General features: G+C 49.2%; 1 protein-coding gene across 4 annotated transcripts in view; it reads right to left on the bottom strand.

Moving 5' to 3' along the window:
• Positions 1–17,872, bottom strand: part of IQUB (IQ motif and ubiquitin domain containing) — a 74,097-nt gene that overhangs the window by 5,943 nt on the left and 50,282 nt on the right. For all 4 annotated transcript variants that reach the window (XM_053251612.1, XM_053251614.1, XM_053251611.1 and 1 more), the window contains 2 exons: positions 16,154–16,330; positions 839–1,087 (listed from right to left, as the gene is read on the bottom strand). In XM_053251612.1, coding sequence (XP_053107587.1) covers positions 839–1,087; positions 16,154–16,330 — 426 coding nt within the window. The remainder of the gene's footprint in view (positions 1–838; positions 1,088–16,153; positions 16,331–17,872) is intronic.

Here is a 17,872-nt window from a genome sequence, read left to right as displayed (position 1 = left end):
GTGTGTGTGTGTGTGTGTGTGTGTGTGTGTATATATATATATATATATATATATGGGGCAGCTTCTGAAGTGGTACAGTTCCACCTCAGGATTCTACCTCCTCATTCTCCTATATGTGTAAACCAGACCAGGGCCGGACTGGGGGCACTGAGAGGGCGCCGGAATGTATGTGGGGAGGGCGCCAGGTTTTGAGCAGAATAGGTAATTAAGGGTGGGAGTTGGGGCACAGGGGCACCGCGTGGGTAGGGCGCACCGGGAATATGCCCTGTTGACCTATGGGCCAGTCCGAGCCTGAACCAGACCCAACAAGGCAGGGCAGCTAACAAGAGCTAAGTGTGCAGATCTAAGAAGATCAAGAAGGCTGCAGGAAGATGGAGGAACCCTCATATAGGGTTCATTGTCATCTCTGTATATTGTCATCTCTAACAATTTTTAGAAAGCATTTGAAAACCCACCTCTTCACCCAAGCTTTTTCAGTTCTTTAAAATCTTAATGTTTTAGTTTGTGGATGATTGTTAAATTGTTAAATTGTTTTAAGTGTTTATATATTTTTTAACTTGTTTTATGCTATTGTTAACCGCCCAGAAACTAAAGTTTGGGGCGGTGTACAAACAAACAAATAAAATATAGGACCTAGAGATAGGAGGGTTTATTGGAAGGAAGAGATGCAGAGACGCTGATTTTCTATAGTAAGAAAGAACTCTACTAATTAGACTCGGTAGGGTTCTTAGATATAACTTAAGGTGCACACAACTTATAAGATTGAATACCACTAATAAAGTTGGCACAATATAAAATTTTATCTCTCCAACATCACAGTTTAGTGTTTTCTGCATACCTGTAATACAAAAGCAATCTTAGCGCCATCCATATAATTCACTTCAGCATCTCTAAGATTTCGGAGCATCCTTTTGTATTTCAAAAAGGCTTCTCTCTTCCGAGCCTGATTATCCAGCTTGCAGCACAGACGACACCTGCCAACAGTGTGTGATGTAGCAGATATAGCAAAATCAGTAGAGGGCAGGTACCTTTTGCAACCAAGGCAAAAATGGATGTTGTGATAAAGCCTTATTGGGTCAGGTGGAACCTGCAAGGGAAATGCATACATTAGTAAGGTTATTTATAAGGTTATTTCATATTAATCCATTATCATGGTCCAGAGATCTATTCCAAGCATCAGAAGCCTAGATCTTTCCCACCAGCAATGCTTCCCCATTCATTTCAGTGGAGGCAGCTGAACTGTGTGAACATTATTTGTACAGGGAGATTTCTTCCATCCATTGGACAATGCACACATACATCTGAACACACATATCTGGATGGGGTAAACCATGCCACTGCGAGTAACATGTGTAAATATTAGTAAATAATTCAATTTTTTTAATTAAAAAACTCCTTTATATAAACTATGGTACAATTTTAAAAAGCAGTAGCAAGATAAGATAATATTAAGTAAATAATCAGGTGATTGAAATGACCAAGTTGTACAAGGCTGCCACAACCTGTATCTAGTCTCAACCTTAAACCTAATCTCAATTAAAACTTCACTCATTATGTTCCAAAGTAGTCAATGATAAGTGTATGCATAATGACCTTTGATAATTCAAGGGATACATACCTACAAAACAATTCTACTGCAGCTCAGCATGCCTTCTGTCAAATGCAATCTGTTCCCCCACTGTATACAGTAAACGTAGTGATTATGAACATATTTTTGAAGCTTGCAATGCAAGGATAGGGTCAAAAGGGCTAAATACTCTTTTAAACGATATAAAAATACTCAGAGAAAAACAGTTCTCAGTATGAGCTGTGTCACTGAGATAATGCTGACCCAAAGATGGAAGGTACATAAGAACAGCCCTGCTGGACCAGGCCCATCTAGTCCAACATCCTGATTCACACAGTCACCCACCAGATACCACTGGGAAGCCCACAGGCAGGAGCTGAGGGCATGCCAGCTTTCCTGCTGCTGCTCCCCTGCAACTGGTATTCAGAGGCAGCCTACCTCTGAGGCTGGAAGTAGCCTATAGCCCTCAGACTAGTAGCTGTTGATAGACCTCTCCCCCATTAAGTTATCCAAACCCCTCCTAAAGCCATCCAGGTTGTTGCCTGTCACCACATCTTGTGGCAGAGAATTCCACAAGTTGATTATGCATTGCATGAAAAAAGTACTCCCCCTTTGTTGGTCCTAAATTTCTTGGCAATTTCATGGGAGGACCCCTGGTTCTAGTGTTATGCGAGAGGGAGAAAAATTTCTCTCTATCCACTTTCTCCACACCATGCATGATTTTATAGACCTCTATCATGACTCCTTGCAGTCATCTTTTTTTCTAAACTATAAAGCCCCAGGTGTTGTAGCCTTGCCTCATAAGGAAGGTGCTCTAGGCCTGATTGTCTTTGGTTGACCTTTTCTGCACCTTTTCCAGTTCTATAATGTCCTTATTTCGGTGTGGTGACCAGAATTGTACGCAGTACTCCAAGTGTGGCAGCACCATAGTTTTGTATAAGGGCATTATAATATTAGCCATTTTATTTTCAACCCCCTTCCTAATGATCCCTAGCATGGAATTGGCCTTTTTCACAGCTGCTGCACATTGAGTCGACACTTTCAACGACTTTTCCACCATTACCCCAAGATCCCTCTCTTGGTCAGTCATCGACACCTCTGGTTCCATCAGCGTATATGTGAAGCTGGGTTTTTTCAACCCAATATGCATCACTGTACACTTGCTTACATTGAACTACATTTGCCATTTTGTTGCCCACTCACCCAGTTTGGAGAGATCCTTTTGGAGCTCCTCACAATCTGTTTTGGATTTGACTACCTGGAAGAGTTTGGTGTCATCTGCAAATTGGGTCACTTTGCTGCTTACCCCAACTTCTAGATCATTTATAAATAAATTAAAAAGCACCGGTCCTAGTACAGATCCCTGGGGGACCCCACTTCTTACTTCTCTCCAATGTGAAAAGAGTCCAGTTATACCTACCCTCTGTTTCCTGTCCTTTAACCAGTTACCAATTCACACATGTATTTGTCCCCTTATCCCATGACTGCTAAGTTTTCTCAAGAGTCTTTGATGAAGAACTTTGTCAAAAGTTTTTTGGAACTCCAGATATACTATGTCAGCTGGATCACCTTTATCCACATACCTGTTGACACTCTCAAAGAACTCCAAAAGGTTTGTGAGGCAAGATTTACCTTTGAAGAAGCCATGCTGGTTCTCCCTCAGCAGAACCTGTTCTTCTATGTGCTTTACAATTTTATCCTTGAGAATGCTTTTCATCAATTTGCTTGGAACAGACGTTAAGCTAACCGGCCTGTAATTTAGTGGCCTGTAATTTACCGGGATGCTTTTTTAAAAATTGGTGTTACATTTGCTACTTTCTAGTACAGAGCCTGATTGTAGGGATAAGATATATATTTTTGCAAGGAGGTCAGCCATTTCACATTTGAGCTCTTTAAGGACTCTTGGACGGATGCTGTCTGGCCCTGGCGATTTGCTAGTTTTTAATTTTTCAAGACAGTTTAGAATGTCATCTCTTGTCACCTCTGTCTGACTCAGTTTTTAAGCCTCCATCCTGAGAAGCCCAGTTCCGGAACAGGTAAACACTCAGTATCCTCTGCCGTGAAGAAAGATGCAAAGAACTCATCTAGCTTCTCTGCAACCTCCTTATCCTCCTTAATAATCCCTTTCATTCCCTCATAGTCTGTCAAACCGCCTCCCTGGCAGGTTTCCTGTTTCTGATGTATTTATTTGTTATTCCCCTTGATGCTTTTAGCTAAATGTTCCTCAGACTCTCTTTTCGCCTCCCTTATTGTCACCTCACATTTCTTTTGCCAGAGTCTATGTTCCTTTCTGTTATCTTCATTTGGGCTGGATTTCCAATTTCTGAAGGAAGTCTTCTTCCCCTTTATAGCTTCCTTGACTTTTCCTGTTAGCCATGCTGGCATCCCTCCTGGTCTTGGTGGTACAGTAGTATCTCATGTCTATAAGTAGCACCTGTTTGTTTTCAGTGGGGTTTCATGTCCTCACATTTTTCTGGCATTTTAATAGGTAATTTGGTCTGTCTGCCATATGGATGCACCTTGAACTTCCCCTTCAAGCTTTGTTTCTGATATTTTGCATCCAGGGCTAGGGGTATCACATTCAAACACCAAGGCCACAGTTGCGGGGAGATCCTTATTAGAGCAGCAGGAAGGTTGCCCCCACCTTCTCACCCCATCTCTGTGCAAACTCTCTTGTCTCCCTACTCTGGGTTGCTATCCCAGATTGTCCCTCCTCAGGCTCTAAACCCTCAGCACCCGATCTTCTCTAGCCTTCATCATCAGGCAAAATAAATAGCTGCTGGCAGTCACTGGAGGTCTTGCAATAGGATGGGTCCCCATCTCATTGAAGTCTGACCTCCCATGAACCATAGGAGCATAACAAGCTGCCTTCTACCGAGTCAGACCATCTAGTTATCTACAGTAGCTCAGTATTGTTTCTACACTGACTGACAGCAGTTCTCCGAGGTTTCAGGCAAGAGCCTTTCCCAACCCTATCTGGAGATGCCGCCAGGGACTGAACCTGGGACCCTCTGCATGTAAATGGTTTTCCAACAAGCCATGGCCTCATCCCATAAAGCAGTGTCCTTCACTGTAAGGCTGGGGGGCCAGTTGGGCCACACCCATCAATCCTAAGTGCCAAGGCTGGCTCTGCTCTCTGCCTCCTCCTTGCCTGCTGCTGTCTTGGGCATCACGCATCTCTGACCCCTGTCCCACATTCTCTGACTGGTACAGCAATAACCAGTCATGCTGCTTGCCAGACTCCCACGTCCAGAGTTGCCATAGGGTGACTGAAATTTCACCTTCAATATTTCTCAATCTCAGTTCCAGGATGTTGCCTGAAAAATTTGCCCCAGTCAAGAGTCATCCTCTCACATCCCCATAATTGGTTATGATTCCTCTGACTGATGTCACAATCATTTCAGAATTGTATTGTATCTCATTTACAACTCCTATATAAAAATGAATGCCAACGGAATGATTTAAGCAAGGCATCTTGATTTTGTAATTCATGTAATTTGTTTACTGGGATTTCAAATACCTAGTGAATCAAGCTGAAACTTAAGATCATTAATAGCATTTATGAAGTTTTCAAAGCACATCAATTATCTCATAACAGTCTTGTTAGACAGGCCAGTATTATATTCCCATATTTCAAATGTGGGGGCTGAGGCTGAAAATATAGTGACAAGCCTAGGACCACTTAATGAGCTTTCATCTGAGGTGAAGCTTGAACCAAGGACTTCCCAGACACAAATTGCACTCTTAGCCAATAAGTTATATAGTTCATTCGAGTTATACCAGAAAATCCATGTTATTTAATATCTTCCCATCTTAAGTGCCAATTAAAATCCTGCTGTAATAGCTCATACCCTGCTATAACTATGTGCACATTATGGTCTTTCCAAATGTATCATAGATCCAATTCATTCACATTTATACCCTTCTTAGAGACCTCAGTATATCCTACAAGAATATTAACAAAATAGGAAACAACTGAATCATTCCTCTCTCTGTTATCTGCCTCTGTATACATTCTGGACTATTTAAGGCAGAAGTTCTCAAACTGTGGTTTGCGGAGCACCAGTGGTCTGCGAGCTCCATCCAGGTGGTCCACAGGGCTGGCTAATGCAGAAGCAAGAAGTGTTGCTTGCTCACTTACTCCTCTCCCCACTGAGCAGCAGCATGGCTGCTTTGCAACTCCTTCTAGGGATGTGCAGACAGACCAGTCTGAGTTTGAACCATTCCGAGTTCGAAGGTTCAAACTCAGACCAAACAGGGCATTGGTTTTGCCCTTCTGGTCTGAGTTCAAACCGAACCCGGACTGGTTCGAACATGTCTGAACCGGTTCGAAGCTCCTATGTCCTCCATAGGTCTGTCAGTGTCTCCTGTGAGTCTGTCCTCCATTTTGTGACACTTGTTTTGCTCCTTTTTCATCTGTCCTCCATTCTGTGAGACTTGTTTTGCTCAATTTGCTGACTTTGCATTGGCTTGGTTATTGATTTTGTGATTGGCCAGAATGAGTCCAGCTCTCTGGTAGGCTGTTCAATGTGCCAGTGTTTGAGAGCTGGAACCCTGTTGGCGAGTGGGGGGAGTGCAAAGGTGAGGACTCCCAAAGGAGAGAGTTTCAAATCTATTTAAACCCAAGCTCTGGCCTGGAAAATTCTCTCTGGCTGCAGTTGCTGCTTGGATCTCTCTGGCCTGTGCGCTGCTTGCTCAGCTGCTGGTGCTGTGTGAGTCCTTGCAGAGACTAGCTATATATTGATCCCATGCCTTCACCTGCCTTCTCTCTGCCCTGTCCTCCTATCTGCTTAAACCTTTTTCCAGTTTGGGTTCCCCCCACCCCGGCTGTGTCTGCTCACTCTCATTCCTTCCTTTATTTGGCCAGGGCCCTACTGGGGCCTGGCCCTGTCTACCTTCCCCGCACTCACCCACCTGCATTGCCCTGCCTGTGTGTGTCTTCACCCAGTGACCTAGTTCCCACCACTGGTTTCTATTGGAGTTTTAAAAAATAATCTTTAAGAATTCATAAATAAAGAACAATCAATCCTATCGATTTGGGGGTGGCTTAAGGGATTGGAGGCTGGCCCTGCTGTGCCCCCAGACACACTTTGGAGTGCTCTGCCACTACCCAAAGGCAAGGTTCAGAGCTGCCCCAAATCTCCATTGTTCCCTATGGGATTTTTTTAAAAAAGGAAATTCACCATTAATAGTAGGAGCACCCAATTGCCTTGGGGTTTGGTGGGTGGTAGGCACCCATGGGTGCCTACCACCAACCCCAGTTTTTGGCCCCTAAGTACTCCACATAGGAAATAATTGGCAATATTAAAAAATAATAAATTCATAAAAAATTGCAGAGTGTCCGATTGCTTTGGGCTTTGGGTGGTAGCTGGCACCCATGGGTGCCTACCACAACCCAGTTTTGGAGGCTCAAACCAGTTCAAACCATTTTGATCAAGGTTCGAATTCGAACTCAACCAAAGGAGGGTTCAAGAAAAATAAAAACTGAAACCGCCCCCCACCCCAGTTTGAACCTGGTTCGAATTTGAACTGAACCGGGCAAACCGGTTTTGTGCACACCCCTAACTCCTTCCTGTGCTGCTGTTATGTGATGGCAGGGAGCAGAAATAGTGACTGTTCTGGGCACAATACCTAGATGTCTTCTGAGTCTAAGACTCCATGAACTACTATGTATAGCCAGCTCAGTGAGGCTGGGTGCAGGAGAGGAGAGTGCGATGGTGATGCTCTGTGCCTTCCTGCTCTGTGAAGGAGAAAGTCAATGAGGAAGGCATGGTGCTCTTCCGTTGGGCTGCTACTCAACCCAACCACACCAGTGCATCACCTTCCCTTCTCCCCTCTAAAGCAGCTGCTGGGTGTATCCATGCAGCTACCGCTCAAGTGAGTGGTAGTTTGGAGCTTTCGCAGAGTGGCAGGACATGCTTCATGCCTCCCTCCCTTGCTTTGTGGAGAGAAGGGAGGTGGCCTGTGGCAGCTGTTTGGCTGAGATGTACTGTGTGCAGCCAAGGAACCCACTGCCTCTCTTCTCTACTGGTCTTTGCATTATTCTCAATGCAAATGACACACATCCAAAGGAGAGAAGAAAAGCCTGGAATGTGTCCTCCTTTGCCTTGAGAGCAGGAAAGAAGAAAGGGTCTTTTGGCAGTTGCTGTTCAGCAGCTGCAGTGTGGCGGCTGCATGCTTGTGGAACTGTTCAGATGCTGCTCTGCAGAGGCACCCCCAGTACAAATGACAACAGAATGTTTATTAAATTGTTTGCTAAGAGCTCAAGCAATTTCCAAGTTGTCTGTGGGGAAAACAACTGAGAACCACTGGTTTAGGGCAAGGGGTTTTGCTATCTAGATTGCCGCTTCCCGCCTCCGCGCCCGAGCGGTGGGGCGGGGTTGTGCACCTGGCCTGAAGAGGCAGGTATGGCAGTGCCATCTTGGCCCCCTCCACGTAGCCAGGGCCTGGCCAATCAGGAGAGGGGACCGGGGGAACGAGTGAGCCTGGCAGCTGCCTCATGGGCAGTCTCTCTGCTGCCGGGCAAGGAAGAGGAACGATCACTGTTTGCTCCTGGGGACGGTTGGCCGGGGAGGAAGAAGCGATCAGCCACATGCAGGCCAGTCGCGATCGGGGCTCTTCCTCTCGACCTGCAGTGGGAGCGGCAGCCGCGATCGACCATAGCACAGGCCGATCGCAAGTGGGCACCTTCTCACTCCTGGGGGCGGCAGTGATTGGCCACGTGCGCAGGCCAATCGCGAGGGCTTCCCCCCCCCCAGTTTGCTTGCCGGCGCAGGGGAGTAGAGCAGTGCTGGGGACGGCGGCGGCGATTGACCACGTGCGCAGGCCGATCGCGAGCCCCCCCGCAAGCTCCCGGCCAGATTTCCTGACTCGTAAGGCACCAGCTGCACGCTCGTAGCAGGAAGGGATCAACAGTGCTTCACACACGTTGCAGCAGGAAGGGAGCAGTGGTGCTTTGCAGCTAGTAGTGTGCACGGATCGGTTCGGAGGCCATTCTTCTGGCCTCCGAACCGGTCCGGACAAGGGGTGGTTTTAGTTCGGGAGGGTTAGGGTGGGGGGGTCCATTAAGGGCGGGGGGGGGGCTTTACTCACCCCTCCCGCGCTTTGCTGCTTCGGCGCCATAATTACTTTTAAAAATGCGCCGCAGAATCATTTGCCGTTCCGGGGCTCCTTGACTTCAAAATCGGGCGGCAGGATACTTCCCTGCCGCCCCCAAAGCCCCCTCAAGCCATTTGAGCTCTTTAAATCTCGTCCCGGACCGAGTGCTAAAGCGCTCGGGCGGGCGGCGGGGAGATGTCCGTCCGTCCGCCCGCCCCCTTCCCTGCCTTCTGCGAAGTGCAGGGAGCCTTCTGCGTGCGCGCGCGCAGAAGGCTCCCTGCTTCTGCGCACACGCGCGCAGAAGGCTCCCTGCACTTCGCAGAAGGCAGGGAAGGGGGCGGGCGGACGGACGGACATCTCCCCGCCGCCCGCCCGAGCGCTTTAGCACTCGGTCCGGGGCGAGATTTAAAGAGCTCAAATGGCTTGAGGGGGCTTTGGGGGCGGCAGGGAAGTATCCTGCCGCCCGATTTTGAAGTCAAGGAGCCCCGGAACGGCAAATGATTCTGCGGCGCATTTTTTAAAGTAATTATGGCGCCGAAGCAGCAAAGCGCGGGAGGGGTGAGTAAAGCCCCCCCCGCCCTTAATGGACCCCCCCACCCCAGTGCCGAGCCGCAGGTCCGCGGTCCGGTGCACACCCCTATTTGCAGCAGTCAAAGCGCCGAGGGACCAAGCAGACAAAGGCCTTTTCAGGGGCCTCAGGTGATATTTGGGGCTTCTTTCATTGCTTGGGGAATGTGGAGGGGGGCTTCATTCATGGGGGAATGCTCTTTTGAGGTCATTTCATTGCTTGGGGAATGTTGAGGGACTGCTGTGGGAGCATTATTATATTGGATTCATTAACTGGGGAGCCAATTGATTGTTACCTTGCAGAAGGACTGAGGTGGTAAAGCTTGGCTAACAGGCAGAAGGTTGCCAGTTCAGGGACCCTAGCCCACAATTTGCCAGAGCAGCGTGAGGCATTCTAAGCTAGTGGAGCATTTAGAAGAGCTGGTCTTGGGGTAGCAAGCATGAATTGCCCCCTTTGCTAAGCAGGGTATACCCTGGTTTGTATTTGAATGGGTGACTACATGTGAGCACTCTAAGGCAGGGTTTTCCCCCCCTTTAATGGTCCTTCAGTTGTGCTATATTTGCTCCCATTAAAATAAAATAAAAATAAAAATAAAAAAGAATAAAAAGGAGAGAGAGGAAGAGGCCTTAATCGCTTATTTCTTTTCGTTTAAGTTTCAACTGCCCTGAGCCAATTTTGGAGGGCTGGTGTAGAAATTGAATTGATAATAATAATAATAATAATAATAATAATAATAATAGTAGTAGTAGTAGTAGTAGTAGTAGTAGAGGAGGAGAAAAGAGGCCTTGCAGAATATATAAAGGACAGTAAAGAAGATGCACTTAAAATGGTCAATAATGAGAAACTATTAAACACCAATGAAACAAAGCAGGCCTACTAGAAAAAACAAGTCAAGAACCGAGCAGAAAAATGGAAAAATAAGCCACTGCATGGTCAATATTTGCACAAGATAAGTGGAAAATCAGACATCACCAAGACCTGGCAATGGCTTAAGAATGGCAACTTGAAGAATGAAACAGAGGGTTTAATACTGGCTGCACAAGAACAGGCACTAAGAACAAATGCAATAAGAGCAAAAGTAGAAAAGTCAACAACAAACAGCAAGTGCCGCCTTTGTAAAGAAGCAGATGAAACCATGGACCACCTAATCAGCTGCTGTAAAAAGATCGCACAGACTGACTACAAACAAAGGCATGACAAAGTAGCAGAGATGATACACTGGCACATCTGCAAAAAATACAAGCTACCTGTAGCCAAAAATTGGTGGGGCCATAAAATTGAAAAAGTGGTAGAAAATGAAGATGCAAAAATATTATGGGACTTCCGACTACAAATAGACAAACATCTGCCACGCAATATACCAGATATAACTGTAGTCGAGAAGAAAGAAAAACAAGTTAAAATAATCGACATAGCAATACCAGGGGATAGCAGAATAGAAGAAAAAGAAATAGAGAAAAATCACAAAATACAAAGATCTACAAATTGAAACTGAAAGGCTGTGGCAGAAAAAGACCGAAATAATCCCAGTGGTAATTGGCACCCTAGGCGCAATTCCAAAACAACTTGAAGAGCACCTCAACACCATAGGGGCCACAGAAATCACCATCAGCCAATTACAAAAAGCAACTTTACTGGGAACAGCCTATATTTTGCAACGATATCTATAATAACCAACAGTATTGATGATAAAATTCAGCCATCCCAGGTCCTTGGGAAGGACTCGATGTCTGTATAAAACAAACCAGTCAATAACACCTGACTGACTGTGTAAACAAGAAATAATTAATAAATTACAGCTACCTCACCCACCCACCCACCCCGCTCTCATTCCCGCATTTGGCCATGTAAGCGAGTTGGGCATTAGTGGCAGCCTCTTTAAGGGGTTTGGCCAGGCCTGCTGAGTCATGCCAACAAGGAAAGGGCCCGGCAAGGACAAGGGCAAGGAGAAGGCCCCCGCCCCTAAGTGGCCTCCAGCACGGCCCAGGGAACCCAACTCCTCCTCTGGGTCAGAGGATGGAGGGCAGCTGGTAAAGGCAAGGACCTTGTCTTGCTTAGAGGCGTTGGAGTCCAGGAAGAAGGCCACTCGGGGGGGAGGGGTCCAAGGCAGTTGGGAAACAGGGGTCAAGGAAGGCAGGAAACCGCCCTAATAAGCAGCTGCAACTTTTACCGTCCATTGAGGCTAGGCTTGACGTGCTGGAGAGGGACGAAGGGGAGGCAACTGGATCAACGGAAAATGCCAGCCGGAACACCTTGGATGCAGATGTTGGGTCTTTTGGTGAGTCCGACTGGGGATGGTGCTATCCACCTTGGGCAGGGCACCTGGCCAGTGTGTGTGTGTGTGGGGGGGGATGCCGGCATGGCCGGCAGGACTAGGTTACTTGCCCTCCCCCCAGTTTCAGGGACTGCTGGGGCACCTGAAAAGAAGGCAGAACCAGAACCAGCTGCATGACAGCGGCAGCTCACACCCTGGGAGCAGAGGTGGCAAAGCGGTAAGGTGGCCGGTGCAGACCCAGGGCAGGTGGCTGAGGGCAAGGGAACAGCGGCCACTAATGATAAGATTGAGCACTACCCCCAGGGGGAGGTGTCCCTGCCCTGGGCGATCACTTGTTGCTCGCCACCAAGGAAAAGATATGGAGGAACCAATTTGTTCACATGTTCTTATTATTGTTCTGGAAAACAGAACCCAGAGATGGGGAAAAGGGGGACCTGAGAGACAAGGAAAGAATCAGATACAAAACAGTTGACCATAACTGGTCCAACTGGCTGGTCGGTTACATGGTGTACATGGGGGTGGTGTTACAGAAACAGCCAGTGCGGGGAGCATCTATGGTGAAGTATTTGGACATCATATATCACACTTTCTCGGAGTACAGTGGACCCGCTTGGGCTCGCTACAACGAGGCCTTTAGGAGACACTCAGCAATGTACCCGGAGCTCCCTTGGGATTGTCAACACCAACAACTCTGGATGAGGATCATGGGCCCCAACCGGCCCAGGGGTGGGAAATTCTCTGACAGTAGACACTTCATAGTAAAATCTGCTGCCACACCTGCCAAGGGCCAGATGCCCGGTGCTGCGGGCCAGTTTCGTCAGCCTTGCTGGGAATTTGCATCAGCAGGGACTTGCTCACGCCACCCGTGTTGTTTTTGGCACACATGCACTATTTGCGGAGGCCCCCACTCATTCAACTCCTGTCTGAAGGGCTACTGGCCCTGGACCGGCCCCAGAGATGGGCCTGCCGCCAGAAAAGGGGGTAGCCCTGCACCGGCAAAAGGGAACTAGCTCTATAAGGCTGGGTTCGCTGTTGCAGCTTCTGCAGCAGTACCCGGCAGTGCGGAATAGGGGGCTATCTGGGGGAAGGGTTTCAGAGGGGTTTCCAGATCCTTTATCAGTGTCCCAGGGTTAGTTCCTGGGCAGAAAATTTGCGTTCAGTTAAGGGGTTGGAGCGGATTGTAAGGGCGAAAATTGATAAAGAGGTACAGGAAGGGTGGGGAAGTGCTGGGCCCCTTCCCTGAGCCGCCCTTACCCAGCTTCAGGGTTTCCCCTTTGGAGGTGGTGCCTAAGGCAAAAGGGGAATACTGTTTGCTCCATCACCTTCCCTTCCCTTGTGGCGGATCGGTAAATGATGCCATACCTCACCAGCCGTGTTCTGTTAAATACACGACTTTTGAGGTGGCAGTGGAAATGGTTCAAGCACAGGGGAGGGGCATGTTGATGGGGAAGTGCGATATCAATTCAGCCTTCAGGCTCCTTCCAGTCCATCCAGACAACTTCAACATCCTGGGTTTTGCCTTTGGGGGCGGCTACTACATCGATAGGGCCCTGCCCATGGGCTGTTCCATCTCTCGTTCTGCCTTTGAGCATTTCAATTCCTTTCTGGAATGGGCAGTGCGGGAGAGGGCGGGGCTCGCCTCCGTAGTGCATTTTCTAGATCACTTTTTTTTTCTGGCCCAGGGTCTTTATCGACCTAATGGACACATTTCATGAGCTGGCAAAGGAACTGGGCGTACCATTGGCGCTGGAAAAAACAGAGGGTCCAACCACCCGGCTGGCCTTCCTCGGAACTGAAATAGATACAGTGGCTCAGTGCTGCCGCTTGCCACCAGAGAAGGTCCTTGCTCTCGAGTGGTGCCTGAGGCAGTTGCTGGATGCCAGGAAGATCACCTTGAGGAATTTGCAGGTTAATAGTGGGACACTTGAACTTTGCGTGCAGGGTGATTGAACCGGGCTGCGCCTTCCTTTGGAGGCTCTGTGATGCCACTAAGGGGCTTAGGGCCCCACATCACCGGGTGTGTGTGACCCATGAGCTTAGGGAGGATGCCAGGATGTGGTTGGAGTTCTTGAGGGGCTTCAATGGCATTTCCCTGTGGCAGTCCAAATTCCTGGTAGAAGCAGAGCTCCAAGTCCAGTCCGATGCAGCGGGGGGGGGGGGGCGGTTTTGGGCTTTTCTTCCAGGGACAGTGGTGCGCATCCAGGTGGCCCTCAGACTGGGAAGAAAGGGGAGTGACGCAAGAGATGACGTTCCTTGAGTTCTTCCTGATAGTGGTCGCGGTGCACGTCTGGGCCAGGGATTTTGAAGACAGGGCTGTCCAATTCTGGTGTGGTAATATGGCCACAGTGCAGGTGATCAACTCGGTGACTTCCAGGAGTCCTCGGGTGATGCGCTTGGTCCGCTGCTTCACGCTGCAATGCCTGTGCCACAACATTCTTTTCGCTGCACGGCATGTGCCGGGGCTGGATAACAGCATCATGGATGCACTTTCTCGGATGCAGGAGGAGCGCTTTCGAACTCTCGCCCCAGCAGCCAGGAAGCTTCCCGAAGTTTTTCCACCCCACCTATGGAACCTTGGATTCTAGAGGCAGAGGAGGCCATTGCATATCCCTAGCACCTAGCACAAGAGCGCGCTATGCGTTGGCTGTCCGTGAGTTCCATGCATTTAGGGTTGATACAGGGCTGGAGGACCTATGGCCCATCCCGGTTGAGCACGTAATGCGCTATAGCACACATTTACATGGGAGGGGCTTGGCCACGGGGTCCATTGGGGGTAGGTTAGCAGCACTTGCTTTCCAGGCAAAAATGAAGGGGTCTGTGGACTCCACGGCTGACTTCCAGGTGCACAGAATGTTCGAGGAATGGGCGCGACAACACCCCCCTCACCCAGATACAAGGATCCCCCTGGTGCCAACAACCCTGCAACAGGTGCTCCCACTTTTTAATGATATTTGTTTTTCCAACTTTGAGGTACAGTTGCTTAGGGCTTCCTGCGTTGTGGCCTTCTTTGGTGCACTGCGAATCAGTGAGCTGGTCGCCTTCTCCAGGTCTGATACGTCGGCACGGGCCCTGCAGTTCGGGGATGCCCGGTTGGAGAGGGACAAGGTGGTGTTGCGTCTGAGGCAGGCTAAAACCTACCAGAAGGGCAAGGGAGCCACCATCACCCTGGTAGAGGGGTCTGACGAGGGCCTTTGCCCGGTACAGGCCATGAAGGATTACATGGCGGTGCATGGGGAGGGAGAAGGCCAGTTGTTCCATCATGTGGACGCTACGCCCTTGATGCTCTTCCAGTTCTGGGCTCTGGTTAAGGAGGCTTTGAGGAGAGCAGGTCTAGACTAGGTTTATGGCACCCACTCTTTTCGGATAGGGGCAGCATCTTCAGCGGTGGCTGGGCTGCCCGAAAACCGCATCCGGGACTTAGGGAGGTGGTGTTCATCCGTATGTTGCCGCTACATATGCCCGCTGCCGAAGTGATGGCCCACAGAAGTAACACCCAATTTTGTCTTGCAGATGGTCGGGGGGCACCTCCTTTTCTTTTGCAGATACTCATCTATGGGCACAGCCATGTGTTTTGGGCTAGTCGGCGAGCTCGGCAGACCAGCTTGGGTACCCAGTTGGGCCTGGCAGGAGCGGCGGAAGTGGAGTGGATGGGGTGCCAAGGAATGCTGTGGAACCTTTCCCTTCTGCTTCTAGATGAGTACATTGCCGCAAAGGGAGCACCACAAATCTTGGTTGTTCACCTGGGAGGCAACGACTTGGGTTTGTTGCAAGGCAGGGCCCTGAGTCTGCAGGCAATCAAGGATTTTCGGGGCCTGGCGCCCGATGGCCTGAGATGCGGTTGGTCTTGTCCAACCTGCTCCCAAGGACATGCTGGAGGGGCCAGGCCCCCCCACCCGTGCTTCAATAGGGCACGTAAGAAAGTAAATAAGGCAGTTGGAAGAGCGATCACGGTCTTAGGGGGGACAGTAATACAGCACCCTGACATATGAGTGCAGGATGCGACCCTGTATAGAGGGGACGGAGTGCATCTCTCCGACCAGGGAAACAAGGTGTTCCTCCGGGACTTGCAACGTGGTCTCCAAGAGGTACTAGCGGGGTGGGGAAAGCAGGGCTAAACAGAGGTTTGTCCCACTTCTGTGGCAGGAGAGTGCGGGTGTTGTGTAGGTAGATTCAGGGATCGGTGTTTGGCTGGAGGGCCAGTTGGGTGAGGGGGGGGATCAAGGAACAGCCTTTCAGGGCTTCCACGGGTCCATAAGGTTTGGAATGGCCCCCACTTGGGAGGTGGGCACGACTCACCGGCTCAGAGCTTTGACGGCTTGGGTTGGGGGGGGGGGGTCGGACCACCACCACCCCCTTGGTGGGGTGGAGCCCTGCGGTGAGAGATCAGGACTTGGAGCCTGACCAAATCAGGACCCAGCCCTTCACCCTGGTGTGGGGTGCCCTTCACTAGGAAGGGCCAACATGCGAGCGGAGTACCCGTACTCTAATAAATTGGGACCCCACTGCAAGTGTCTTTACCTCTGTACAATAATAAAAGTGGCCCTTATTTACTCCAACTAAGCGTGTCCTGTCTTCATTGAGGGCCTGGGGGTGCAAATCACACTATCATAAACAAGTAATAATGGTAATAGAAAAGGGAAATTACCTTGAGTAGTCTAGCAACCTCTGGGTTAAAGAGTGGTGTTTTAATATATTGAAGAAATAATGTACATATTCTTTGTCGCAGTCCTTCTAGATTACATTCCTTCACTCCCCTCATCATGAGGTCTGCCTCTCTGTCAATCAGTTCCATGATTTCATGTGTGAGTTTGCACTCATGTTCCTGCCAAGGTAAGCAAAATATTTAGCAAAGTATGTGCACATGATTTCTTACATCGATTGTCAGACAATTATGATAATATACATGCCTCAAGGGCATCTTAAAGCTTCTGCTGTTTAGGAAATGGTTTTCCAATGTGTCTTCATTAGAAGAATACAGTCATAAAACTCCCCTGCTCAGTGGAGTGGCTGCAGTTTTGGTTCCGCTTAGGAAATCAGAAACCATTGGCTTTCTGAAGTGTGAATCATCCATCCATCCACTGAACATTGTTTTATATCTATATCTAGAAGCCAAAGTGTCTTGTCAAGAATGGAGAGTGAATTCGGTCATTATATATTGAATTCTCCTGGGTGCGCCTTAGAATGTGCGTCCCAACACCCAGCTAATTGGCTGGGCAGCGGAGGCGCCTGATAGGTGCCACTCAGGAGGATTGGTCATAGCGGTGGCCAGGCCATCTTGGGTAAGGAAGAGGAGGTGGTAGCGGCAAAGCCTGGCCTGGCCGCTGCAGGCGGGAGGCGGCAGCAGGAAAGGGGGTGAGTGGGAAATGGGTGGTGGGGTGCAGCCCCAGCACCCATTGGAGGCCGGGGCAGGAGGGAAACGGGTAGCAGAACTTCCCTGTTCGCCGCCCAGGAGAAGGAATGGTGGCGGTGGGACCCTTTTTGGTCACCTGCCGCCTGGTAAGGGGGGCCTGTGGTGGCGGTGAGGTCCAGCCGGAAATGGCAGCCCACCGCCCACCACAGTAAAATGCTCAGTGCGGGTGGGGGGAGGGAGGACAGGGCAAGAGAGAGTGGGGCAGGAGGGGGAAAGGAGGGTGAGAGAGTGGGGTGGGAGGGGGAAGGAGGACAAAACAGAGTTGGGCAGGAGGGGGAGGGAGGAAGGAAGGGCAAGAGAGAGTGGGGCAGGAGGGAGAGGGAGGGAGGGCAAGAGAGAGTCATTATTATCTACATATTTAATTCTCCTGGGTGCGCCTTAGAATGTGCATCCTTACCGCTGCCTGGTAAGGACCTAAGGGGATCCTGCATTCATATGTTAACATCAGTATTTTACAATATATATTGATTCCTTAAGGTTGCAGTCCTAGACACACTTAATAAAAAATAAGTCCCCTTGAATACATTGGCCCACATGTCCCGCAGTCTATCATGGGATGGTGATGATCCATCTGCACTACTGTGGGCTGGCAGTGCATCCACCTACGATGCTGTGGGCATTTTCACAAGAGGACAAATACTTCATCTAGCCTGGCCACACTCTTAAAGTGCTAATTAGATTGGAAAGATGTTGCTTGACATGTTCCTGATCTAACTTGGTCTTCCAAAATGCAGGAGGGTTAGCTGGAATATTTACCCTCTTGTGCAAATGCCCAACATCACTGGTGAAGCCTGCAGCAGCATAAGTGGATCCACGCCAGGCTGCCAGTAGCAATGTGGATGGATTGCCACCTATTACTGTAGACTGTGCAGCCTGTGGGCCAGTGGGACTTACTTTCACATAAACATGCATAGGATTGTACTGGCTGATATGTTCTACAGCGTAACACTGGCA

This window comes from Hemicordylus capensis, chromosome 5, assembly GCF_027244095.1.
Source record: "Hemicordylus capensis ecotype Gifberg chromosome 5, rHemCap1.1.pri, whole genome shotgun sequence".
In the NCBI taxonomy this organism is placed as follows: Eukaryota; Metazoa; Chordata; class Lepidosauria; order Squamata; family Cordylidae; genus Hemicordylus; species Hemicordylus capensis.
The sequence above is the reverse complement of the archived record's forward strand: the minus strand, read 5'-3'. Positions and strand labels throughout refer to the sequence as shown.